The sequence below is a fragment of the Zootoca vivipara genome, chromosome 2, assembly GCF_965207765.1.
Source record: "Zootoca vivipara chromosome 2, rZooViv2.hap1.1, whole genome shotgun sequence".
Taxonomy (NCBI): Eukaryota; Metazoa; Chordata; class Lepidosauria; order Squamata; family Lacertidae; genus Zootoca; species Zootoca vivipara.
Window position 1 is genome coordinate 114612473 of NC_142584.1, and position 25517 is coordinate 114637989.

The following is a 25517-nucleotide window of genomic DNA, read 5'->3' on the forward strand; positions in this document are numbered from 1 at the left end:
TATATCTTGACTTTATTCTGTGAACCACCCTGAGACCCCCAGGTATAGGGCAGTATATTAATAATAATAATAATAATAATAATAATAATAATAATAATAATAATAATCTAATCTTCCCCTTCTGCAAGGGAACTGTTGACGAACATTCCATAGCATCAGGACAAATGCTCACTGGAAACTGTCTTATTTCTCCTTGCGGCGAATAAAGCTGACCCTCACATGAATGTTTACTTTGTTCAGGATTTATTTTGCAGCCACCGCCACCAAGGCAGGATGGGCGGCTGGTCACAGGAAGGCATACTACCTACCCCACCTTGTAAAAAATGCACTGCCTTTCTGCAAAGTCCCATTTCCAAAGGACACATCTCTCCACCCCCATGAAAGATTCCTTGCTCAGACCATAAGAAGTTCAGCACAAGCGACATGAGCAGGAGTCACCCCTTACACGGAAGCTTATTGATGCCCAGGGCACTTTCCCAGAGTTCCAGTGGCTCTTTAGTCTGTTTTCGACATGGGGAGAAGGGGGGAAAGAGAGTCATTGCTGTGAATCCCACTCAAGCCCCACTTGCTCGACCCCCTCTTTTGGCTCCCAAGACACCTCCAAATACCATGTGTATGCACATGAACTTTCAAACCTATATTAGCACGAATGAGGACTAGAAACTTGCTTTGATTTTTAAAAAAGCCAAACTCATCAACAGGAGGCGGAATTCTTTGTCGGATCCCAATTTCGGCTGATACATTGGGCAAAAGTTAGTAGTCCACAAACACAAAGTAATAAGTATACTCGGGAGACAGGCTAAGTTAGTCACTCGTGGTATAAAGGGGAAACGGCAGTGAAAAGCCATTTTCGTAAAACGTCCATGCTAGTCGCTCGGGGCGCATTAAGAATCGGTACGAAGCAAACAGGCTTTTACAAACAAGGCAAACTGTAAGCCAAGGGTGCTGTCAGGGCAGAGCTTGAGGGCAGAGGTCCAGGGCCTACACAACAGAAGGAGTGGAGGAAAAGGCCTTCAAACACAGCAGGACTGGCTTGCCACATTTTGAAGTAATGCACTTTGCCATTTACAAAACAAAAACCGGAAAGTCCCATCGTGTCAAATTACCTAGCGCCAGCCCCGGCTATAAGTAACCCCACTCGGTGTGGAGAAGGACACACATATGGCCCACCCTCACGTCCTTCTGGGTAGCGATCCTTTGAGCCGCTTCCGCAGCTTCCTCCTTCGCGGGAAGTCCGATCTCGGCCGGGCTGAAGCCTTTCCCACCCTCCAAGTGCTGCGGGTACAGTTTCTGCCTCGTGTGCCGCCTCTCGTGGGTGCTGCAGTGGGACCTCTGGCTGAAGCCCTTGCCGCAGTCCAGGCACTTGTAGGGCTTCTCCCCCGTGTGGGTCCTCCGGTGGCGGACCAGATCCGAGCGGTGGCGGAACGTCTTCCCGCAGTCCGAGCAGTTGTACGGCCTGTCCTTGGCGTGCATCCGCTGGTGGCGGCCTAGAAGCGAGGGCTCGCTGAACTTCCGCCCGCAATCCGGACAGCGGTAGGGCTTGTCGCTCGCTGTATGAGTCCTCTTGTGCACCACCAGGTTCGAGCTGTCGCTGAACCCTTTGCCGCAGTACGAGCACTTGTAGGGCTTCTCGCCCGTGTGGGTCCTCCGGTGGCGGACCAGGTACGAGTTCTGGCAGAAGCTCTTGCCGCAGTCCAAGCACTGGTACAGCTTCTTCTCTGCGTGGATTCTCCGGTGTGCGATGAGGTTGGAGCGGTCGCTGAAGCTTCTCCCGCAGTGGAGGCACTGGAAAGGTTTTTCCCCTGTGTGGGTTCTCCGGTGTTTAAGGAGGTCAGAGCTCCGGCCAAACGCTTTCCCACACTCGGTGCACACTTTCCTCCTCCGGTCCTTGTGGATCCTCTCTTGATCCGCCAGGTCGCCGAGTTTCGGGACGACTCCCGGACAGGCCACCGGTTTGCACTCCCCGCCTCCCAAGGGGACATCGTGTGGATTCTCTGATTTGTGTTGGTTTTCAAAGGAGCCCAACTGCTCAGGACATAGGAAAGGGTTCTCTCCGTACGACCCGGAAGGCCCAGTTTTCTCGGAACATCTCAGCCGAGGTTTCTCCTCTTCATTCTCGCTCACCCACCCATCGCCTGCTGGGAATTAAGAGAAGGGAGAGACACATTGGTCATTCCTTGCAAATAAGAGAACTGATTTCTTTATAGAACGTTAGGAGAGACTGGGCTGCTGGACCAAGTCAATGGCCCATCTCATCCAGCATAAATGTTCACAGATGCAGGACAGATAAAATAAATTATCCATGTGGTGCACAGTTCATCTTTGGAACTTGGTCTCACAGGAGGAAGTGGTGGCCACCAACTCAGATGGCTTTAGAAGAAGCCTGGTCCCGAATGGGGTAACTGTGCCCTGAAGGACCAGGTGCACAGCCTGGGAGTCATTTTGGACTCACAGCTGTCCATGGAGGCGCAGGTCAATTCTGTGTCCAGGGCAGCTGTTTACCAGCTCCATCTGGTATGCAGGCTGAGACCCTGCTTGCCCGCAGACTGTCTCGCCCGAGTGGTGCATGCTCTAGTTATCTCTCGCTTGGACTATTGCAATGCGCTCTATGTGTGGCTACCTTTGAAGGTGACCCAGAAACTGCAACTAATCCAGAATGCGGCAGCTAGACTGGCTGCTCTCCTTCGTGATGCCCAGAAACTGGTATTCATACTGTCTTTAAGAGTCATGGCAGAACGTAGTTATTGTGGCTAATAGCCATTTTTGGGGAGATATACCTGGCAAAATATGGAGAGGGTTCTGGTTGCAAGTTGCTTCCCCATTCATATCACCCGCCCTACGCTTTCGGAAGTCAGCCGCCCAGTGATCTGCGGATGAAGGGCGGTATATAAATTTGGCGACGGTCTCCTCCACCTCCCTCCTTCTCCTCACCTGAGGAGAAGGAAGAGGCCTCTGCCGCCGCCTCCCACAGCGCGCCTCAGGTAAGCGCGCCGCCCCTCGCTCTCCCGCCTCACGTCACTCCGCCACAGCAGGGAGGTGGAGGAGGCCGTCGCCACTCGGGACAGCGGGAGGAGGCGGAGGAGGGGCCAGTGGGCCTCAGGCGCTCGCCGGCGGGTGGGGCGAGAGCAGGAGCTGCGGCGGAGTGACGCGGGGGCGGCGAGGCGGGAGAGCGAGGGGCGGCGTGTTTACCTGAGGCGCGCTGCGGGAGGCGGCGGCAGAGGCCTCTTCCTTCTCCTCAGGTGAGGAGAAGGGAGGTGGAGGAGGCCGTCGCCACTCGGGACAGAGGGAGGAGGCGGAGGAGGGGCCGGTGGGCCTCAGGCGCTCGACGGAGGCGACGCCTGTGCGGTCCCAGGGCTTCCCCTCCGTTCCCGCCCAGCTAGCGCCCGTTTACTGAACGGGCTGAATGACACTAGTTAATAAATAATAATAATAATAAAAAGGTAAAGGGACCCCTGACCATTAGGTCCAGTCGTGACCGACTCTGGGGTTGCACGCTCATCTCGCGTTATTGGCCGAGGGAGCCGGCGTATAGCTTCCAGGTCATGTGGCCAGCATGACAAAGCCGCTTCTGGCAAACCAGAGCAACACATGGAAACGCCGTTTACCTTCCCGCTGTAGCGGTTCCTATTTATCTACTTGCATTTTGACGTGCTTTCGAACTGCTAGGTTGGCAGGAGCTGGGACCAAGCAACGGGAGCTCACCCCGTCACAGGGATTCGAACCGCCGACCTTCTGATCAGCAAGCCCTGGGCTCAGTGGTTTAACCACAGTGCCACCTGGGTCCCTAATAATAATAATAATAAATTTTATTTATACCCCGCAAAACTGGGCTCAGGGCGGCTGACACCAGTAAAATTACAATAAGACGTAAAAGAAAGAAAAACAATTAATTAAAATATGGCTTAAAATACAGTTTAAATTAAAAATTTTAAAATGCAGCCTCATTTTAAAATAGCCCAAATCAAAACCATAAGGGAGGAAAACAGGGGTCAGAATGAGTCCAGCCCAAAGGCCAGGCAGAACAGCTCCGTCTTGCAGGCACCGTGGAAAGATGTCAAATCTCGCAGGGCCCTGGTCTCCTGTGAGAGAGTGTTCCACTAAGTCGGGGCCAGTACTGAAAAGGCCCTGGCCCTAGTTGAGACCAATCTAACCACCTTATGGCTTGGGATCTCCAAAATGTTGTTATTTGTGGACCATAAGGTCCTCCGCGGGGCATACCAGGAGAGGCGGTGATAGGTTTGATATGCTGTGGTGGTTTTTAACCTCAGGCAATGAAAAACTAACACCCTGCAGGGGTTCCCAAGAAGAGTAAAATACAATAAAAACAAGAGAATATAATAAAACAGTTAGAATGTGATCAGTAAAAGAGAAATACCATTGCAAATTAAAAGCAGGGCATTTTTTTTTAATGAAGGCTTCATTACACACCAAAAGAGCAGAGGTGGGAAATGTGGCCCTCTGCACATCTATAACTGGCCCTCAGAACCTTCCCCAGGCCACACACCCCTGCACAGGCATGAGGAATACTTACCCATTGAGCTGCCATCGCTGTCCTGTTTTGCCTCCCTGTACAGCTGCCACAGCCCTGTGTCTGATGGAGCCTGCTCTGCCTTGGGCATTTCCTGAAAAGGCTTTGAGATCTAGAACCACAAGGGAGGTTTGCAGAAAACACAAGGCAGATTAAAGGAAAGGTTTCTTCACACAGAGAGCAGAGTTAAACTGCGGAACTCCCTGCCACAAGAAGGAGGAGCTGCCACCAACTTGGCCGGCCTCAACATAGGATTCGGCAGATTGAGAGAGACAGCTGTCGGTGGCTACCATGCGCCGCAATGGCTATGCTCTCTCCCCGCTGTGGTTAGGGGCCCGTTCCCTGCTTCTGCCACCCTCCAAAGTCCCGAGGGGTGGAGAGCTGCCTCACCTGCTGCTCCCACCTCTTGGGCTCCCGGGGCCTCCTCAGGAAGCCCTCGGCCAGGGCCACCGCCTGGGCGCAGGTCTCCGGCCCCCATTCCCTCACCCAGCTCTGGATCTCGGGAGGCAGGATGGTGAGGAACTGCTCCAGGATCAGCAGCTCCAGGATCTGCTCCTTGGTGTGCCGCTCGGGCTCTAGCCACTGGCGGCACAGTTCCCGCAGCCGGACGCAGACCTCGCGGGGCCCCTCGGCCTCCCGGTAGCCAAACTGCCGGAAGCGCCGGCGCTGGGACTCGGCGCTGGCCGGGCCCGGCCTCGAGCTCTCGGCCTTTAACTTCCCACTGGTGCTGTCGCCCCTGTCTCTGCCTTCCGGAGGGGGCTGGGGGGCTGGCTGTGGCTCTGCTGAAAAGGGCCGGGATGCCCAGTCCCCTCGGGGCCACATCCAGGCGTCGGTGGCTCCCTCAAAGGCCTTGCTGCTCTCCTCCCATGCCGCGGGCAGCTGTGGGTTGCCCCAGCCAGGGTGCGGGGACTGAACTGCCTTCAGGAACTCCTGCCAGGGACCGTCCCAGCCCTGCGGGATCCCGTCGCCTGGCTCCTGCTTCACTTGCTGCGAGGCCGGCCATCGCAGGAGCTCTGCCGCCATGCTGGCTGGAACGGTTTTCCTGGGTCTTTTGTTGACGTCCTTGTCGGGTTTGGGGCCTGCGGTGTCGCCTTCCTCCTCGCCTGTTCTCTCTCCGGGCCGAGGCCCTTGCTCAAGCACCGGCTGGTAGTGAAGGGCTAAGGACATTGCGGCGCCACTTCCCACAGCAGCCATCTTCTCCCTCTCTCGGCCTAGAAATGTTAAGAATGCAACAAAATCACCTCTCCAGATCAGGCCTAGCTTAGCCCGGTTCTCGGTTTCCTACTGTGGGCAGCCTGACTGCCTCGGAAGGTGGCAGACTCTCTTTAAAGCAGAGTTTGGAGGGCCATTTGTCGGGGATCCTTTAGCTGTGGCTCCTGCGTTGCTGGGGGTTTGGCTAGATGACCCTTGGGGTCCCTTTAACTAAACAATTCTATGGCAGTAGTAAAAAAGAACAATAAAAAAGCCTAATGGAGCTGGACATAGGAAGCTGCTCCAGTATACCTGAAGGAGCGTCTCCACCTCCATCGCTCTGCCCGGACACTGAGGTCCAGTGCCGAGGGCCTTCTGGCGGTTCCCTCGCTGCGAGAAGCCAAGTTACAGGGAGCCAGGCAGAGGGCCTTCTCGGTAGTGGCACCCGCCCTGTGGAACGCCCTCCCACCAGATGTCAAAAAGAAAAACAACTACCAGACTTTTAGAGGACATCTGAAGGCAGCCCTGTTTAGGGCAGCTTTCAATCTTTTAAGAAATTAAGTGTATTTTAATATTTCTGTTGGAAGCCGTCCAGAGTGGCTGGGGAAACCCACCCAGATGGGCGGGGTATAAATAATATATTATTATTATTATTATTATTATTATTATTATTATTATCTGAGCTACAATTGCACTATGGCAGCAGCTCTCCTGCGTTTCAGGTGAGACCTTCCCAGCCGTACTTGGACATGCCAGGGATTTAACCTGGAACCTTCTGCATACAAGGCAGAATCTCTAACTGTTCCTCCTTTTCCAGCATCTACGAATAATAAAACTACAGAGTTGGAGAGGACCCAGAGTCATCGAGTCCAACCCCCTGCAATGAATGCAGTTTCGGTCACACAGACTTTCCTGTTAGATTATCATGGCTACTGGCAATCTAAAACCCTGTCCACCTTGAAAAACAGATTTAATTTAAGGAAGAGCTTTGAGTTGCTAACTATTATTATTGTCACTGATTTATTCATCGCCTTCTGAACCACCCTCTCTCATGGTGATTTACATATAAGGTAGTTAAAAGCAGTTTTAAAAAAGCAGTTATAACAAGATTAAAATCCCGAGCAAAGAAGACACTTGTGGCAAAGACTCCTTTGTCCAGCTGGGAAAACCTGTTGGAATGAAAATGTCCCCCAAAGTGCAGATTGACAGGGATGCTATTCCACAGAACAGGGGCAGCCACACTACAAGCCCTGCTCTGAGCTTATGTACAGTGGGCTTCCGAGATCTTTGGAACTCGCAGTAATTTTTCCTCCAGGCTGCAGCAATGTGCTGGGTACAGAAGGGATAAGGCGGCCTCTGAAGTTGTGGTACATGGAAACCACAAGGAAGCTACCAGCATTTCTATTCTCTGGCAACGCTCCTGTGCTATTAACAGCCTCACACACGGTGGGTTCAACTGGGGCAGATCCCCATCCAGATCACTGGGCAATCAGATGTAAAAGTGACTGTGGATTCCCTGTTGCAGTTATGCAGAAGGGGCTGACCAGAACCAGCACAGCTTGCGGAAGGGCAGTGCTTGGCATATAACCTATGGGTTTCCATGTGCAGCACTGGCGTTAAATGCTATCTTATGATGCTTCCTGTTTCCCTGCTCACTTGTGAAACAAGTTCTTTTGTGCCAAGGCTTGGAGGAAGAGAGTCCCATTTGAAACCCTGCCAGTCACTGCCATCAATGCCGAGCTATTTCTTTTTATTGATTTATTAAATTTGTCAGTCGCTTTATCTTGCCCAGGGCAACCCAAAGCAACTTAAAACAGTGATTGAAATGGGAGCTGCATGGACCAATGGCCTGATTCAGAAAAAGGCAGCTTCCTCTCTTCTTCAGCATTAACCGCAGCCATCAAACACTGTATATAATAAAAGAAAAACATAAAAGCCAACAGCGATCGAACCCTCAAAACAAAACTTATCCAACTAAAAAGGGGAAGGGAGCAAACAGCTCAGAGGCAGGACAGCTGCTCTGCATGCAGAAGGTCCCAGGTAGGGCTGGGAGAGGGTGTCCCCTGCCTGAGACCCTGGAATGCATCAAACTAAGCTCTACTCATAATAGATGCACTCAAATGAATGAACCTAATTAGTCATGTCTGTTTACTTTAGTGGATCTGCCTTGAGCAAGACTAGAAATGGCATTGGAGAGCTGCTGCCAGTCAGTGTAGGCAAGTCCAAGGTAGATGGAGGAACTTGGAATAAGGCAGCTTCCTTTGTTCCTTTGCAACTTGTCCACAAGGAACTAGAAACAAAATTAAACAAACTTGTCAAAAATCCGCTCTTCTGCACAACTGCTAAAAGACCCAGGAATCTCCCTTTCCTTGAGAAGGTACTTTCTAACGGAGTCACTGGCCCATCAAGCTAAATACTGTCTACACTGACTGGCAGCAGCTCTGGAGGATTTGAGGGCAAGGGACAACCCTACCTGGAGATGCTGGGAACTGAAACTGACACCTCCTGCATGCAATACAGATGCTCTACCCCTGAGCTACGGCCCTTTCAGTGAGGATCAACTAGTAACATCTCCACGCTTCACCTGCTGAACATCTGCCTGCTGCGCTAAAGAAGAAGAAGAAAAACACACAGAAACCTGATTTGGGAACCTGCGAGAGGAAAATAAGCAGCTAGAGATGGGTGCAAGGTTAGTGACAGAAACAGCCCACAAATCCAAACCTGCAAATGCACATATGCATTTTTAACCCCCACCCCACTGCAGGGAGATCCCTCCGCCCCCCACCCACCCAAGGGACCCCCCCATCTCCCCGCTCCCATTTTCCAAGTCTCAAGGCTTTGCTTCTGCTCCTCCTCCTCGCCCGCCCGTCTGCCTTTTGTCCTTCAATGCAGAAGCCCGAGTTTAAGGCTCACCCTCGGAAGGCAGCACCCCCTCCCCCACGTGGGAGGCAGGAGGCGTGGCAGGAAGGAAGCCAGGAAGAATGAACCCTTCTCTATGGATCGCCTTCACTTCCTGCTCCCCAGTTTCCCCGCGACTTGTCTAGGCCCCGCAGCTCTTTGGCCACATTAACTCTTTCAGCACCACGTCACCGCAGGCACTTGGCCTCGCCGGTCTCTCAAAGGAAGGGCAGCGAGTGACGTAGCCCTTCCTTTCCGATGCATGCAAAAAAAAAGGTTTCAATTTTTATATGCACATTTTGCAATTCGACTTTGAACTCATCCTTCATCCATCCTGAGAAAGAGACGAATAACAAACATACCGGCCCTACTGATATGTTTTGCATATTGTATGCACTGCAGGGATAATTGATTTATTGATTTTTGGTTTTAAATCACCACCTGCTTTTATCTACTATTTATTTCGTTTTAAAAAGTTTTATCAGCTGCTTGTGATGTGTCAGTTTGTTGCTTTGATGTGTATGACATTGTTTTGACAGCTGTTTTGACCCTTTTTCTGTTTAATTTTTTTAAAAAAGAGAGAGATTGACTGAAAAGAAAGGGGCAGTTGGAAGGGGCCCCAGAGATCATCTTGTGGGATGTAAAGGTGTAGTCAAGTGCAACATTCCAACAGAAATGACTAACGGCCTCCATGTTCTTTTTTTTTAAAAAAAATCTTTATTGTTTAAAATTATAAGACACAATAACACACAAAACACATAATAAACAAATTCCTATACAATACTCAAATATCTTCAATATCCATTATTAGACACAAACAATAACATTCAACAATTATCATTATCAAAAACTATACTCAAAGAAACAAGTGTTTCTGTCATACCATTGTTTCTTAAATATTCTTTGAAAACGGCCTCCATGTTTTAACCAGTTGCTGTGACAACCAGTTTGTCAGTTGCTGGTAGTTTTGAAAGGTAGCTGCTCAGTTGCAGTCACCTCAAGACCAACTTCCCTCTGGTATAGTTTATTTGTTTGTTATGTAACCTTAGCCTCCATTCAGGTACAGTTCTGTAAACCTGAATGAATCTGAGAGTAAAATTTGTTGTTGTTGTTTAGTCGTTTAGTCGTGTCCGACTCTTCGTGACCCCATGGACCAGAGCACACCAGGCACTCCTGTCTTGCACTGCCTCCCGCAGTTTGGTCAAACTCATGTTCGTAGCTTCGAGAACACTGTCCAACCATCTTGTCCTCTGTCGTCCCCTTCTCCTTGTGCCCTCCATCTTTCCCAACATCAGGGTCTTTTCCAGGGAGTCTTCTCATCAGGTGGCCAAAGTATTGGAGCCTCAGCTTCAGGATCTGTCCTTCCAGTGAGCACTCAGGGCTGATTTCCTTCAGAATAGGTTTGATCTTCTTGCAGTCTCAAGAGTCTCCTCCAGCACCATAATTGAAAAGCATCAATTCTTCGGTGATCAGCCTTCTGTATAGTCCAGCTCTCACTTCCATACATCACTACTGGGAAAACCATAGCTTTAACTATACGGACCTTTGTCGGCAAGGTGTAAAATAGTTTTATGTTAACATGAATCAGATTGGTGTGTGTGTTCTTTAACAGGCATTCAAAGGGATTTTTAACCAGGAAGTCATCTTTATTAGTAGAACTCGGCTGATCCCTGCATAAACTTACACTGTAAAGGGGATTAGTTACAGGTAGGTAGCCATGTTGGTATGAGTAGAGGCAAAAAAAAAAAAAAATTCCTTTCAGTAGCATGCACACGAAAGCTCATACCAAAATAAAAACTTGGTTGGTCTTTAAGATGCTGCTGGAAGGAATTTTTTTATTTTGTAAAGGGGATTGTTTAACTCTGCTAAAGTAAACCTTCCCACAATTGTATGCACTGCAAGGATATTGATTTATTGGTTTTTGGTTTTAAATCACCACCTGCTTTAAACTACTATTCATTTCTTTTTTAAAAGTTTTATCAGCTGCTTGTGATGTGTAAGTTTGTTGCTTTGACGTGTATGACATTGACAGCTGTATTGCTCCCCCCTTTTTCTGTTTTTTTTGGGAGGGGGAAGATTGATCTAAAAGAAACGGGCAGTTGGAAGGCACCCCAGGGATCATCTAGCCCAACCCCCTGCAATGCAGGAATCTCAGCTAAAGCATGCATGACAGATGGCCACCCAACCTCCAAGGAAGGAGAGTTCACCACCTCCCGAGGGAATCCTTTCCACTGCTGAACAGCTCTGCCAGAAAGTTTTTCTGGGTGTCCATCCCTCTTCACAGAGGACATCAGATCAGCCATGATGAAGCTCACTGGGTGAGCACCGGCACTCTCCTGCCTAACCTACCTTGCAGGGTTGTTGCGGGGATGGAACGAGGAGGGAGCATAGCTGCCAAGTTTTCCCTTTTCTTGCGAGGAAGCCTATTCAGCATAAGGGAAAATCCCTGTAAAAAAGGGATAACTTGGCAGCTATGGGAGGGAGAGAACTGCGTACGCTGCGTTGAGCTCCTTTGAAATGAAAAAAGGGGGGGTATAAATGCAATAAATAAAATATCTTGACCGAAGCGCTACCAAGGGATGGATTTCGAGAACCTGCAAGTCAGAATGGGGCAGGGAGGGTCTTCTCTGCAAAAAAAAAGCTTGCAAAAAGAGCTGGTGGGGACAATCAACCTTGCACGGCTCCAGCCAGCAGAGGGCAGGCGAGGAAATCGGCAGATCGCCCGGGGGAAATGCACTTTGTACTTTCCCAGGAATCCTACCAAGGCTCCTCCTCTTCCTCACTCCCTTCTTCCTTCCCTCCATTTCTCCCTCTCTCTCACAAACACACTCTCTCTGTCTCTTTCTTTTCTTATGTAAGATCCATGTGGTTCAGCGCTTAGGCTTGCAATCTGAAGTCGTCCTTGCAAATATAAATAAACCGTAAGTCAGGAGACTCTTCCCCCCCCCCCATCCCCGGTTTTCCAATAGGGCGCGTTTTATTTGATATTTCCAGCAATGCTAGTTGGTGCGTAGATGAGACAGAACTGGGGAACGGGGTGGATGCCGCTTCCAAGTTTTTAACACCGTTGCAAACCAGCTGCCAACTAATGAAAAACCCAAGAATATTGAGTCAGACCATCTGTTCACCTCGCTCAGCGTTGCCTGCGCAGACTGGCAGCTGATCTCCAAGGAATCTGGTATCTCCAGTTAGGGCTGGGAGAGACACTCCCTGCCCAGAATCCTGGACAGCTGCTGTCTGTCAGTGTGGACAGTATTGAGCTAGGCGGACCACTGGTCTCCATAAAGCTTCCTCTATTCCCAGATGAGTTGTATAGATTATCCAACCATGCAAGGTTGACACCCACCGTGTGTGTGTGTGTGTGTGTGTGTGTGTGTGTGTGATTGTGCTTTCCTTTCATTAGCTAAGCCAGGAGCTCCTGGACCCACTCAGTGAAGCACTTCCTTAGAGCAAGATTGCCCTTCTATGTTTGCAGCCGACTCCATCACCTTTGCCACAAGTAGCTGAAGCCAAAGACACACCGACACACCAAGACTCAGATCCTGGACCTGGCGATCCTGGAGCAGTTCCTGGCTGTCCTCCCCCCGGAGATGGAGAACTGGGTGAGGGGATGCAGAGAGGAGACCAGTTTCCTGGCCAAAGGTTTCCACCTGAGCTGGGCAGAGGACATGAAGCAGGAGGAGGAACAGCAGGTGACAGATGGCTTCATCCAGGTGCTTACACTTTAGGTCAGTGGTTTGGAATACAGTGGTTGGTTCTCAAACGCCTTGGTACTCAGACAACTTGGAACCCAAACACTGGAAGCCCAGAAGTAAGTGTTCGGTTGGTGAGCTTCTTTCGGAAGCTGAACGTGCTCCGTTTTGAGTGCCCCACTTACATTTTGAGTGTTACGCTGAGGTCTGTCTGTTTTTGCTATTTATTTTGCGTTTTTGTGGCTCTTTTTTTGTGAATGTGTGGAACCTAGTTCAGGTGACTCGGAAACGGCAATTAATCCAGAACGCGGCAGCTAGACTGGTGACTGGGAATAGCCGCCAAGACCACATAACACCGGTCCTGAAAGACCAACATTGGCTCCCAGTACGTTTCCGAGCACAATTCAGAGTGTTGATGCTGACCTTTAAAGCCCTAAACGGCCTCGGCCCAGTATACCTGAAGGAGCATCTCTACCCCATCGTCCAGCTCCGAGGGCCTTCTGGCGGTTCCCTCACTGCGAGAAGTGAGGTTGTAGGGAACCAGGCAGAGGGCCTTCTCGGTGGTGGCACCCGCCCCGGGGAACTCCCTCCCATCAGATGTCAAGGAAATAACAACTATCTGACGATACAGACTTTTGCATTGGAACAATTCCCCACGGAGGGAGGGGGCACGCCCTTCTGGAACTAGCTGTGGTTTTGTTATCTTTGGGAAGGAATGTCTGAAGTGGTCTTGGAAGCAAGCAGAGAATTTCCAGCTAAACCTGAAAAAGTTTGGATTTGAACATGGAATATGAAGCTGGGAAACAACACCAGACTCTGGAAAAACAAACCATATATATAAATATATATATATAAAGATTTACTTGATTTTTGCTTTATACAGGGATATAGAGGGACAGCTGATGGATAAAAAAAATTGGGGGGATGGCATCTAGAGATAAATTGAGATTATGAGCAGCAACAGGGGTTTATTGTGGACGTACCTAATAAGGAGAGTGGGAAGCCAGTTTTGGAGAATTGTATTAAATTGAATTAATTTGCCAAGATTTGTAATAAGTTGGAAAATCAATAAAAGTAACTGGGGGACCCAAACAATTCCCCATGGTGGCAGGTTGCACAGAGCTTACTGTTTCTCCTGATTCTTTAACCACATTCCCATAATATATTTAAAGCAGGCATCCCCAAACTTCGGCCCTCCAGATGTTTTGGATTTGGGACTACAATTCCCATCATCCCTGACCACTGGTCCTCTTAGCTAGGGATCATGGGAGTTGTAGGCCAAAACATCTGGAGGGCCGCAGTTTGGGGATGCCTGATTTAAAGCATTTTAAAGCTTTGCCCTAGATCTTTTTCACATACGGTATACTGCTAGTAAGCCAGGTGTCCCCCATCCTATATTTGTGCATCTGGTTCTTCCTGCCTAAGTGCAGAACCTTACATTTGCCCCCATTGAAATTCATTTTGTTAGCTTGTGCCCAGTTCTCCAATCCTGTTCCCACAGCGGCCAACAAGATGCCCGCCTAAAACCTGTTGGAATATTCTAGAAAGAACTTGAAGATTGGTCATGGACAGGTTGCTAGGCAACAGAAAAATCTCCCCAGCAACAGGTGCCTTTATTAAGGTCAATAAAGGTCAGTCAGTGTGTAATTGAACAAGAAGTGTAAATGAGTCAGTAATAGAATCTCTGGCCAGATGGCTAGAGGAGAAGGAATTGTGTTGTTTTATTTGACCAGTGTATTTTTTTTGTAAATAATATTCTCTGTAAAAAGAAACTCTGCTGTAAGCCTTAAAAGAATAAAACCCAAGAGTAGGCCATCATGGCTAGAGGCCTTCAAGAGCTCTCTCCTCCAATAATTTGTCTAATCCTCTTTTAAAGCCATCAAAGTTGGTGGCCATTGCTGCCTCCTTGGTGGGGGTGTATGACCCCCCCCTGGTGGGAGGAGGCAGAGGCAAAAAGTGGGTGGAGCAATGAATGTGACTCTTAACTTTGGGGTGCCCCCCGCTGTTGCAAAGGTCTAAAATGCCCTTCTTTTGTCTCCCTGCAGATGGTGAAAACAACAGAACCACAGAATTATAGAACTGGAGAATTAGAAGGGGCATCTAGTCGGACGCCCTGCGATACAGGAATCACAATCCTGGCCTTGTGGCCGCCACCCCCAGACAAGATCCCCTGCCACATTACAAAAATGATGGTGACATTTTCTTCCAGACCGTCTCCTTCTCTGCGTGGAGCAGAAACTGTTTCTGGAGAGCTGCTGAATCGGGTCCAGGAAGAAGGAACAGAGAGCTGTGCAGGATCTGCCCCTTCCCCTCGGCTTCTGGTACAGTTGCCCAATGTGCAGGCTTTGAATGCTGTGCAGCAGGCATAGGTAACCTTAGCCCTCCAGATGTTTGGGGACTACAACTCCCATGATCCCTAGCTAACAGGACCAGTGGTCAGGGATGATGGGAATTGTAGTTCCAAAACACTTGTAGGGCCAAGGTTGCCTATGCCTGTTCTGCATAGTTTCTGTTTTCTTTTTGCAACTCTAATATGTTCTCCCTTAGCTGCAGAAGAACTTTGGAAGAGCCTGGCTGTAAGACATAGCTGCCAAGTCTCCCGTTTTCCCCAGGAAAACCCCTTTTTTACTTACCTTTTCCCGGTGGTCCCCCGTATCACTTCGTCTCCCGTTTTTCTCCATTATTTTCTCCTGCCGGCGGCCATTTTTTTTCTTTCCGATTTGCCCTTCTATGGGCACCAAAAATGGCCGCCGCCAGCTTCAAAAGTCGCAACTACGCATGTCCGCATAGACGTAACTTCCGGTGTTGGCGGCGGCCATTTTTGGTGCCCATAGATGGGCGGAGCGACACCGGAAGTTGCGTCGGCGCACTTCCTGACATGCGTACTAGCGACATTCGAAGCCGGCGGCGGCCATTTTTTGTGCCCATAGAAAGGCAAAGCGACGCCGGAAGTTACATCGACGCAACTTCCGTTGTCAAATGGCTGCCGGTCCCGGATTCTGCAGTCCGGAACTTGGAAGGTAAGCTGCAAGATCAGGCCAATGGCCAACCAGATGCCACAATGGGAAGCCTGCAAGCAAGACATGAGCTCAACAGCCTTGCTCTCCCCACTTGTGATTCCCAGCGCCTGGTATTCAGTCCCATTGACATCTTTAGGATTTCCTTTCAGTAAGAACATACAAAGAGCCGACTGGATCAAGCCAAGAGCCCATCTAGTCCAGCATCCTGTTCTCACAGTGGCAGTTTCCGAGCACAATTCAAAGTGTTGGTGCTGACCTTTAAAGCCTCGGCCCTGTATACCTGAAGGAGCGTCTCCACCCCCATCATTCAGCCCGGACACTGAGGTCCAACTCCGAGGGCCTTCTGGCGGTTCCCTCCCTGCGAGAAGTGAGGTTACAGGGAACCAGGCAGAGGGCCTTCTTGGTAGTGGCGCCTGCCCTGTGGAACGTCCTCCCATCAGATGTCAAGGAAATAAACAAATAAACAATTATCTGACTTTTAGAAGACATCCGAAGACAGCCCTGTTTAGGGAAGTTTTTAATGGTTGATGTTTTATTCTATTTTCAGTACAGTGGTACATCGACTTACGAACAACTCGACAACCAAATTTTTCGACTTACGAGTGGGGCAAATAGCCGCACGCTTACGAATTGCTCGACATCCGAACGGAAACCGTGGCGGTTTTAGATAGGGTTTTTTCGACTTACGAATTTTTAGATGGGGTTGCTTCGACTTACGAATTTTTCCGTTTCCAGTGCATTCCTATGGGAAATCACGTTTCCAATGGCGCTTTTCGACTTACGAATTTTTCGACCTACGAAGGTGCCTTCGGAACGGATTAAATTCGTAAGTCGAGGCGCCACTGTATCTGTTGGGAGCCGCCCAGAGTGGCTGGGGAAATCCAGCCAGATGGGCGGGGTATTATTATTATTATTATTATTATTAACCAGATGTCCCAATGCAGAAAATTAGCACAACAGTGCTGCTCTCCCTAGCCTTCCCAAAAAGTGGTATTCAGAGCGCATTTGAAAAGCTTTCTTAACTACCAATGATGCTTTGAAAGAGGATTAAACAAATTCAGAGAGGATGAGGCCACTGGCTGCAATGAACCCTGACGGTTGTGCTTTGTCTCTGTTGAAAACCACAGGAGAGGAGAGGGCTCTTCCGCTCAGGTGCTGCTTGAGGGTTTTGTACAGATTTATGTCTTGCCAAATGCAAGGTGGTTCTTTTAAAATGAGATTCAGAAGCAATGTGAAATACACAAGTGAATGAGAAGATTAAATATTTCATCCTGAAACAGCAAGCAATGTATACAGACCAAGCAAACACTTCAATCTGCCACTTGGAAGCCCTCAAAAAGCAGCGAAGCTACTCCCCTAGGCAGCCTCAGTTTGCACGGATCTGCGGCCGATCAGTCCGTGCACAAGCTTCAGAGAAACCTAGCCCAAACCATCTGATTTTATAGATAGCCTGTTAGGCGACTGGCTACGTGCAGATCATCCATTAGCCACCCCCTCCCAATACCTCACTTTCTAAAAAACAATGTCCAACATCAAAGAAGGTACCTAGCATTATCCTCCCAACTGATTACGGCAGCTGTGGGGGGGGGGGGCTTTACCTCCTCCCAACATTTTCAGGACATTAAAGACTGTTCCCACGCCATCAAAAAAACTTTAACAAGAGCGAGGGAGGGGGAAGGAACGGAGGCAGGAAGGGTAACCGTGTCAGATCACTAACTCCTCGGTACATTCAAAATAAATTAAAAAATTGTCCATTAGCACCTTAGAGACCAACTAAGTTTGTTCTGGATATAAGTTTTTGTGTGCATGCACACTTCTTCAGATTCTTCAGGTATCTGAAGAAGTGTGCATGCACACGAAAGCTTACACCCAGAACAAACTTAGTCGGTTTCTAAGGTGCTGGACAATGTTAAATTTTTAAAATTTATTTTGACTCTCAGACCAACACGGCTACCTACCTGATCCCCGATACATTTTTGTCTTCCGGGTACATTTCCCATACAGTATGTAGGTAGCCATTGTGAAAACAGGGAGCTGGAGTAGATGGGCTATTGGCCTGATCCAGCAAAGCTCTTGACATGTTCTCCAGCAAGGGTGACGACGGCTTCTCCAGGGAGAAACTGACCTTGTCTAGTAGCCACAATGGCTGTGTTCCACCTCCACGATCAGAGGAACCATAATTCCGAAGTTACATTTGCTGTAATCCCATTGGGGCTTTGGGCTCTTCTGATATGCTTTGGGTCACCTCGCCTTAACTACCTCTTTGGATTGCTAAATTACCTGTGAGATAAAGCTCTTCCCTTTTTTGTGCTTTCAGGGCCCGGTGACCTTTGAGGATGTGGCCGTGCATTTCACAGAGGAGGAGTGGGCCCTTCTGGACCCGGGCCAGAGGGCCTTGCACAGAGAAGTCATGGAGGAGAATTACAGGAATCTGGCCTCTCTGGGTTAGTCTCCACCTCCTCTTAGCCTGAGGTTCCCCACCCACCCAGGACAGCATCATAAGATCATAGCACAAGGTCTCAGTTGTTGTCCCTGTTGCTTTTGAGCTCTGCTGACAGAGGCGCTAAGGATTAAATATGTGGCCTGATACATAGTGAGGGCTGGATACAACGAAATAGTTATGCTAGTGGGATGTAAAATGAACCCCACAAGTGCCGTGGGTCTATTTTTCTCCTCTCTTCTGCTTGTGTGCCCCTCCAAATCAGTTCTGGCAAGTTGGGAGAACCTCAAGCACAACATGAGGGGATTAGGAGAGGGGAGACTTTGTTGCTTGGCAAATGTGGTGTCAAATTTGCTCTGGGCTTCCAGAGCTGTATAATACACAACCAGAGGCGTCCTTCCCATAGGGGCTAGTGGCTTGTTGCGCCAGGGCGCCGGCCTCTCAGGGGCGCCCCAGGGGCACAATGAGCCACTAAGCCCTATGGCTCCTCCGCCGCCTCCCCTGCCTGCCGAGCCGCTGTCGCCTGAGGGCGGTGGTGGGAGCGGCTCCCGAGGGACGAACCTTTAGTATTCTCTCTGCAGTTGGTCTTGGGGCCCTGGGAAATGGTTACTCTCTGGAGCTGGCTTTTGGCCAGTGAAGTTGCAAGGGGTGGGGGTCTGATTTCTTCAGGGAATGGCAGAGGAGAGACAAATCCCCATGGAAATTCAGTGAGTATTACCTGCAATGGTTGGAGGGGGCAGGACGTGGGTCTTTTCCATACATTCTTCAGCAGGGGTGGGTGGGTGGGTCTTTACTTACAGGTAGCCCAGCAGCCCAGCCGCTCTTTCAGGGCGCCCAACAACACAGCAGGAGTAACTCCGCATTTGGATCCGCGCTAACAACCCCTCCCCACCCCGCCAACCCAGCCCAAAACCTCTCACATATCTGCTGCGAGGTACTTGAAATGGGGGTGCGCGCTTGCGCTTCCGTGGGTGCGTAAAAGCTCCTGTTTCACCTGAAATAAGCATTTATGAATTATAACACCTTCTCCCTGCCTCCCCACCCCCCAAAAAAAGAAAACTAAATAAAACCCATTCGTGGGTCAAGGCTAAAGAATGATCAACTTCCAAGCATGCTCCTTTCCTGCCCGAGTAAACGTTTAATCTCCAGCTGAGAATTAGTAGCTGTTTTAGGAGTAGGAACTCACGCCTCCCATCGCCCCCTCCACCAGCCAGCGAGTCTAAACCAGTTAGGGAAGAAGTACCCTGCCATCCCCCCCACCCCCAACTCTTTTACACAGCCTCTCTCCCTCTGCTTAGTTAGCTACTCTGGGAAGGTGCATTGGCAGCTATCAACAGATGGAAGGGCAGGGAGAGGGAGGAGATGAGAGAGAGAGTGAGTGAGTGAGTGAGAGGTCTTTATTACGCATGGCGCTGCACAATACCCAAGCTCTGGGGGACCTCTTCCAGCTGGGCTCAAGAGGGCAAAGTCAGGCAGGAGAGCAACTCGAGAACTTTTCAAAAGAGCTTGAAAGAGGGCGGCATCGCTTGGGAAGCGAAGGTGGCTCTGATTTCATTTGCCCGCTGCCCCACCACCACCACTCCCAGGGCACAGGCAGCGGTGTGGCAACCTCCTCCTGCTCCTCGGGCCGCTGGGCAGCAGCGAGAGCGCCGTCAGTGGGTGTAGTCAGGCAGCCCCAACGGTGCCCTCCGCCCCCCAGGCTAATTTTTGGGAAAGGGAGGAGGGCGCAGGAGGGACCTTTGTGCCACGGCGCTGGAAATGCTTAAGACCGCCCTGTACACAACCTTCAATTTTGAGCATCTGATCTACAAAGCAAATTTATCTGACCTACCAAGATGCCACTCATTTTGGCAGCAGATGCAAAGAGATGGATGGATGCTCTGATGAGGATGAAACTCTACCGTACTCCTTCCTGCTTTTCAGACTGATCTGAGAACTCCCAGCCCAGCTGATATGCATAGTTCAGGTGTGAGGTGGGGGCTGTGTGCTTGTGTGTGTGTGTGTGCTGTGTGTGTACATGCAAGGGTGTATGTGTGAGAGAGACAATGTGGAGTGGCCATGCTCACCTTTGGCCACACTTGCCTTCACTTTGTGGCCCCCAGGAGCATTGATCAAGGGTGAACGCGGCCCTCAGTCTTAGTGCCCATCAACAGTGGCTGTCCCATGACTATCTTTCCCCTTCTGCTTTTCACACAGACGTTCTCGAACTTTGGTGTCCGTTCCTCCCTGATCAGGTCTCTCTTTGTATTCCTGCAGGTGATGGGAGGGAGAGCAGTGAAGAGAATGAGCCCCAGAGAATTAAAACTGAAGCAGAAGAGAATTTGAGGAAGGACACTGTTGTTCCAGACGGTGCTGACTTCAATGAAACTCCGATGCTGAAAAAACATCACAGAGGCAAGAAACAGGAAAACGTCTCTCCTTGTGTAAGAAACCCAGCTAGAATATTGAATCCTAGCACCCTCGGAAGGAAACATAATGGGGATAAACTGTTTCAATGTTCAGAGTGTGGAAGGAGCTTCAAGTACAAGTCACTTCTTCATCTACATGAAAGAACCCACACAGAAGGGAAACTGTATAAATGTTCAGAGAACAGAAAGAGTGTCCGTCTAAGCTCCAAGCTTCCTGCTCACCAACAAATCCACACTGGGGGGAAAACATATAAGTGCTCAGTGTGTGGAAGTAACTTCACTGATAGCAGGAAACTGTCTAAACATGAAAGAATCCACACGGAAGGGAAACCATATAAATGTTCAGAGTGCGGAAAGTGTTTCCGACAGACCTACAACCTTTTTAATCATCAAAGAATTCACACTGGAGAAAAACCATATAAATGCTCAGAGTGTGGAAAGAGCTTCACAGACCGTAGTGGCCTTACTCGTCATCAGAGAACCCACACAGGAGAGAAACCACATAAATGTTCCAATTGCGGAAATTGCTTCAGCCGCTACAGTCACCTTCTTAGTCATCAAAGAATCCACACAGGGGAGAAACCGTATAAATGCTTAGAGTGTGGAAAGGGCTTTGCTCAGAGCTCTGCGCTTCTTTCTCACCAAAAAGTCCATTCAGGAGAGAGACCATTTAAATGTTCTGAGTGCGAAAAGTGTTTCCGTCTGAGCTCCAAACTTCTTGATCATCAAAAAATCCACACTGGAGAAAAACGATATAAGTGCTCAGTGTGTAAAAGCAGCTTTGCGTACAGGAGACACCTTTCCTTACACGCAAGAATTCACACAGGATAAACCATATACTGTAAATGCTTAGAGTGTGGAAAGAGCTTCACTCAGAGCTGTGTGCTGTTAAATAAAGAATCCATTCAGGAGGGAAACACTTTAAATGCTCAGTGTGTGGAAAAAGCTTAAGAGATCATAGTAGCCATCAGGAAAAGCCACATAGAAGCCACATAAATGTTCCAATTGTGGAAAGTGTTCAGCCGGAATAGTGACCACCTTAATTATCAGAGTTTGGGAAGAGCTTCAATTGTAGCCAAACCCTTGCTTTACACACAGGGAGGAAAGCATTTTCGTGTTCAGAGTGTGGAAAGTACTTTGACCATAAGTTACTAACTATCAAAGGGCCCATACAGGTGAGAAGCTGCATAAACGTCCAGAGAGTGGAAAGAGCTCAGCCAAAGCGATAGCCTCTTTAACCATAAAATAATCCATTTTGCAGAGGAAGAATATCATTGTTTGGGATGTGGAAAGGGCTTCAGTTGAAGGGTACGCCTTAGTATGGAATTCGGGTGGCGCTGTGATCTAAACCACTGAGCCACTTGAGCTTGCAGATTGGCAGTTCGAATCCTCTTGATGGGGGTGAGCTCCCGTTGCTCTATCCTAGCTCCTGCTAACCTAGCAGTTTGAAAGCATACCAGTGTGAGTAAATAAATAGGTACCACTGCGGTGGGAAGGTAAATGCTGTTTCCGGGCGCTCTGGCAATCGTCACGGTGATGTGTTGTGCCAGAAATGGTTTAGTCATGCTGGCCTCATGGCGCAGAAAAGCTGTCTGCAGACAAACACCGGCTCCCTCGGCCTGAAAGTGGAGATGAGTGCTGCACCCCCATAGTTGAATTCGACTGGACTTAACTATCCAGGGGTCCTTTAGTGTATATCAGAAACCCCATACAGGAGCGAAATCATATAAAGGTCCACTGAATGAAAAGAGCTTCAGCCAAGTTGGTGGCTTTAGTTGCCATCAGTGAGTCCACACCAGAAAAGAACCATATACAGTGGTACCTTGATTCTCGAATATCTTGCGTCCCGAACAAATTGGCTTTTGCGTCCCAAACAAATCGGCTTCTGAACGCTGCAAACCTGGAAGTAAGTGTTGTGGTTTGCGAATGTTTTTTGGAAGCCGAACGTCCGACGTGGCTTCCGCAGCTTCCGATTGAGCGCAGGAAGCTCCTGCAGCTGTGCCTTGGTTTTTGAACAGTTTGGGGAGTCAAATGGACTCCCGGAACGGATTAGGTTCGACAACCAAGGTACCACTGTAGTTGCCGTGGAAAGAGTTTTCAGGTGAGCAGAGTGGTTGCATATCACCACCAAATCCACACAAGGCAATAAGTCATTTAAATCCTCAGTCAGATGTGGTATCTGTCACAAGGAAAGAACTTACACAGGAAAGACCATAGTCTCTTTTGCACATAACGCCAAAGCATGGTTAACGGAAGAAAAGCTTGCTGGATCAGGAAAACGGGTACTGTCCACTCCTGTGGTTTCCTGCAAGTGGGGACAGAACATTGCTCATAGCACAGCCTCCATCCTCCTCCATTGATGGACTTATCCTCCTTTAATTTCTCTAAACCTCTCTTAAAGCCATCCAAGTTGGTGGCCGTCGCTGTTTCCTGCTGGAGCAAGTTCCACAGTTTATGTAAAATAAGTACTTTCCTTTAGCTGTCCTGAATTTTCCAGCTTCATTAGATATCCACAAGTTCTAGTGTGAGAGAGGGATAAAAACTTTCCTCTACTTTCTTCCTGCCATGCATTGTTTTGCAAACGTTTGTCATGTCATCTCTTGCTCGCCTTTTCTCTATAAATGATGTTTTATTAAACCGTGGCTTGGTGATATCTGTGAAACTAGCCCAGCAGTTTAACTATGGTCTGTTAAATATCATTAAAGGTCACTTGTTAACAAAAGTTTGTCATCCTCATTTGACATTAGCCAGGGTTTTGTGTTATATGTGAATGCAGGGATTTACTGCTAAAACTACAGAGCCGTGAATGAAGACAGGCCAACAATGGAATTGGTTTTCAAGGTTAGGCTGCTCTTATGTTAAGTGACCATCTGCCCAGTGCCATGGCTTATTAACTATGGTTCACCTTGACAGTAATAAACCACAGCTTAGCATGATGTGAGAGCTAAGCCAGTGAATCCTAAGAATGTTGGCAGCATGGAATGATCGTGTCAAAAGATTGACACTGAAGCAACATCCTATAAATACCGGTAACTAAGACCAGCGTGTTTTTGAGCAATTGAACACTAGTCCAGGATTTATTTATTAAGTTCTTTTTAAATTTCCTTTATTTAGTAAATTCAAAAAGAAACATGACATAAAGTTTACATAGCAACTTGAAAAGAACAGAATAGACCACAAAAGGGGAAACAGTCGTAATTTTCCAGTTTGCTACAGTATCGATCATCTTCTGTTCTGTTACAGTGGTACCTCTAGTTGTGGACTCATTCCATTCCAAGTCCGCAATTAGAGCACCGCTTCTGCACACGTGCGTGGCGCGATAGAGCACTTCTGTGCGTGCGCGAAGTGCACAGATCGCTTCTGCACATGCGCGCGGGGCGAACCCAGAAGTTACCCGAAAAGACGCAACATGAAGTGAACACAAAGAGGTATGACTGTATTCTACATTTCATATCTTTATACATGACTTCTTGTATATATTTCATATCTTTATACATGACTTCTTCTAACATCATATTATTTACACATAGATCATTCAAACGCTGTCATAGTTTCCACACCATGGTGGTAATTCTGTAAATATTTTTTAAACCTGTCCTATTTCTAAATAAAGCATTGATTTGAATTGTCTCAGTCTATTTGTCATTTGTGCCATCTCCACATATTCTAGAAGTTTGTTTAACCACTCAGTTTTAGAAGGAACTCTGTCCCCTTTCCAATTCATTGCAATCAGGATCCTTGCGGCCATTGTAGCATACAGAAAAATTTCTTTTAGGGCTTTTGGTATTTCTGTAACTAGAATGCCGAGAAGGAAGACCTCAGTTTCTTTGGAAAGTATATTTTCATTATATATGATATTCCAGAATTCTTTAATTTTTTTACAAAGCCACCACATGTACTGTACATATTTCCTTCTGTCTCTGCACAGCCAACATGTACTCGGGATATTTTTGTACATCTTAGATATCTTTGACAGCGTTAGGTACCACATGAACTGCATCTTCATGAGATTTTCCTATAGCAGTAAATTTCATCTTTGTTTTCCACAAGTTTTCCCAATCACTCATTGGAATAGAATAACCAATGTTCGGGTCCCACCTAATCATTACTGATTTGAATTCCAGGATTTTAAAGGCAGAAGTGACGTCTGGGGAAAATTTCCAGGTCTTCAGTAATCAAACCGAAAAATCATGGTGTTTTTGGGGGGTGAACTTTGGGTTGTTTTTTTTAAAGTTCAATAATATTTGGGTCTTCCTAGGAAAAACTCAGCATCTTTTCCTTTTTGAAATATGGCAATCCTAACTAGTAAGAAGCAGAGGGAACTTCAGGGTGATGAACCATTGTCAGCCAGTGGCAGAAACACATGCCAATTGGGATACAGTTGAAATTGACATCTGCCACATGCTGCTACTGAAATGCTCCTACCGCCCAGTCAGCCTGACATCAATACCAGGAAAGATTCTAGAGCAGATCATTAAGCAAACAGTCTGTGAGCACCTAGAAAGAAACTCTGTGATCACTAAAAGTCAGCATGGGATTCTGAAAAATAGGTCATGTCAGACTAATCTGATCTCATTTTTTGACAGAGTCACAAGCCTGGTAGATGAAGGGAACACTGTGGATGTAGCATATCTTGATTTCAGCAAGGCCTTTGACAAGCTGTTCCATGATATTTTTGTAAAGAAGCTGGTAAAATGCGGGCTAGATAATGCTACCATTCAATGGATTTGTAACTGGCTGGCTAACTGAACCTAAAGGGTGCTCATCAATGGCTCCTCCTCATCCTGGAGAGTAGTGACTAGTGGGGTGCCACAGGGTTCTATCTTGGGCCCAGTCTTATTCAACATCTTTATAAACGACTTGGATGATGGGCTTGAGGGCATCCTGAGCAAGTTTGCAGATGACACCAAATTGGGAGGGGTGGCTAATACCCCAGAGGACAGGATCACACTTCAAAATGACCTTAACAGATTAGACAACTGGGCCAAAGCAAACAAGATGAATTTTAACAGGGAGAAATGTAAGGTACTACACTTGGGCAAAAAAAATGAAAGGCACAAATACAGAATGGGTGATACCTGGCTTGAGAGCAGTACATGTGAAAAGGATCTAGGAGTCTTGGTAGACCACAAACTTGACATGAGTCAGCAGTGTGATGCAGCAGCTAAAAAAGCCAATGCAATTCTGGGCTGCATCAATTAGGAGTATAGCATCTAGATCAAGGGAAGTAATAGTACCACTGTATTCTGCTCTGGTCAGACCTCACCTGGAGTACTGTGTCCAGTTCTGGGCAACACAGTTCAAGAAGGATACTGACAAGCTGGAACGTGTCCAGAAGAG

At 48.2% G+C, this 25517-nt stretch overlaps 2 protein-coding genes across 15 annotated transcripts; one reads left to right on the forward strand and one right to left on the reverse strand.

Moving 5' to 3' along the window:
* Window positions 1–222: 222 nt before the first annotated feature.
* On the reverse strand, window positions 223–8744 carry LOC118081207 (uncharacterized). Of its 7 annotated transcripts, none has more exons than XM_088663865.1 (5): window positions 8633–8734; window positions 4919–5739; window positions 4532–4640; window positions 2778–2867; window positions 223–2138 (listed from the first exon to the last, which is right to left on the reverse strand). In XM_088663865.1, exons 2-5 carry the CDS (start codon window positions 5720–5722, stop codon window positions 1123–1125), a joined length of 2019 nt encoding a protein of 672 aa, XP_088519991.1. In that variant the 5' UTR covers window positions 5723–5739; window positions 8633–8734; the 3' UTR covers window positions 223–1122. The 7 variants fall into 7 exon arrangements, with proteins under 7 accessions (XP_088519991.1, XP_088519992.1, XP_034963415.1 ...); XM_088663866.1 differs by lacking the exon at window positions 8633–8734 and adding an exon at window positions 8193–8481; XM_035107524.3 differs by lacking the exon at window positions 2778–2867 and having other exon boundaries at window positions 8633–8744.
* A 2636-nt stretch (window positions 8745–11380) lies between these two features.
* Window positions 11381–22899, forward strand: LOC118081417 (uncharacterized). Of its 8 annotated transcripts, none has more exons than XM_035107920.3 (5): window positions 11381–11538; window positions 12093–12345; window positions 14355–14630; window positions 17647–17773; window positions 20026–22899. In XM_035107920.3, exons 3-5 carry the CDS (start codon window positions 14355–14357, stop codon window positions 21006–21008), a joined length of 1386 nt encoding a protein of 461 aa, XP_034963811.2. In that variant the 5' UTR covers window positions 11381–11538; window positions 12093–12345; the 3' UTR covers window positions 21009–22899. The 8 variants fall into 8 exon arrangements, with proteins under 8 accessions (XP_034963811.2, XP_060126742.1, XP_088520130.1 ...); XM_060270759.2 differs by having other exon boundaries at window positions 12093–12330; XM_088664004.1 differs by having other exon boundaries at window positions 11389–11538; window positions 12021–12428; window positions 19966–22899.
* The last annotated feature ends 2618 nt before the right edge of the window (window positions 22900–25517 follow it).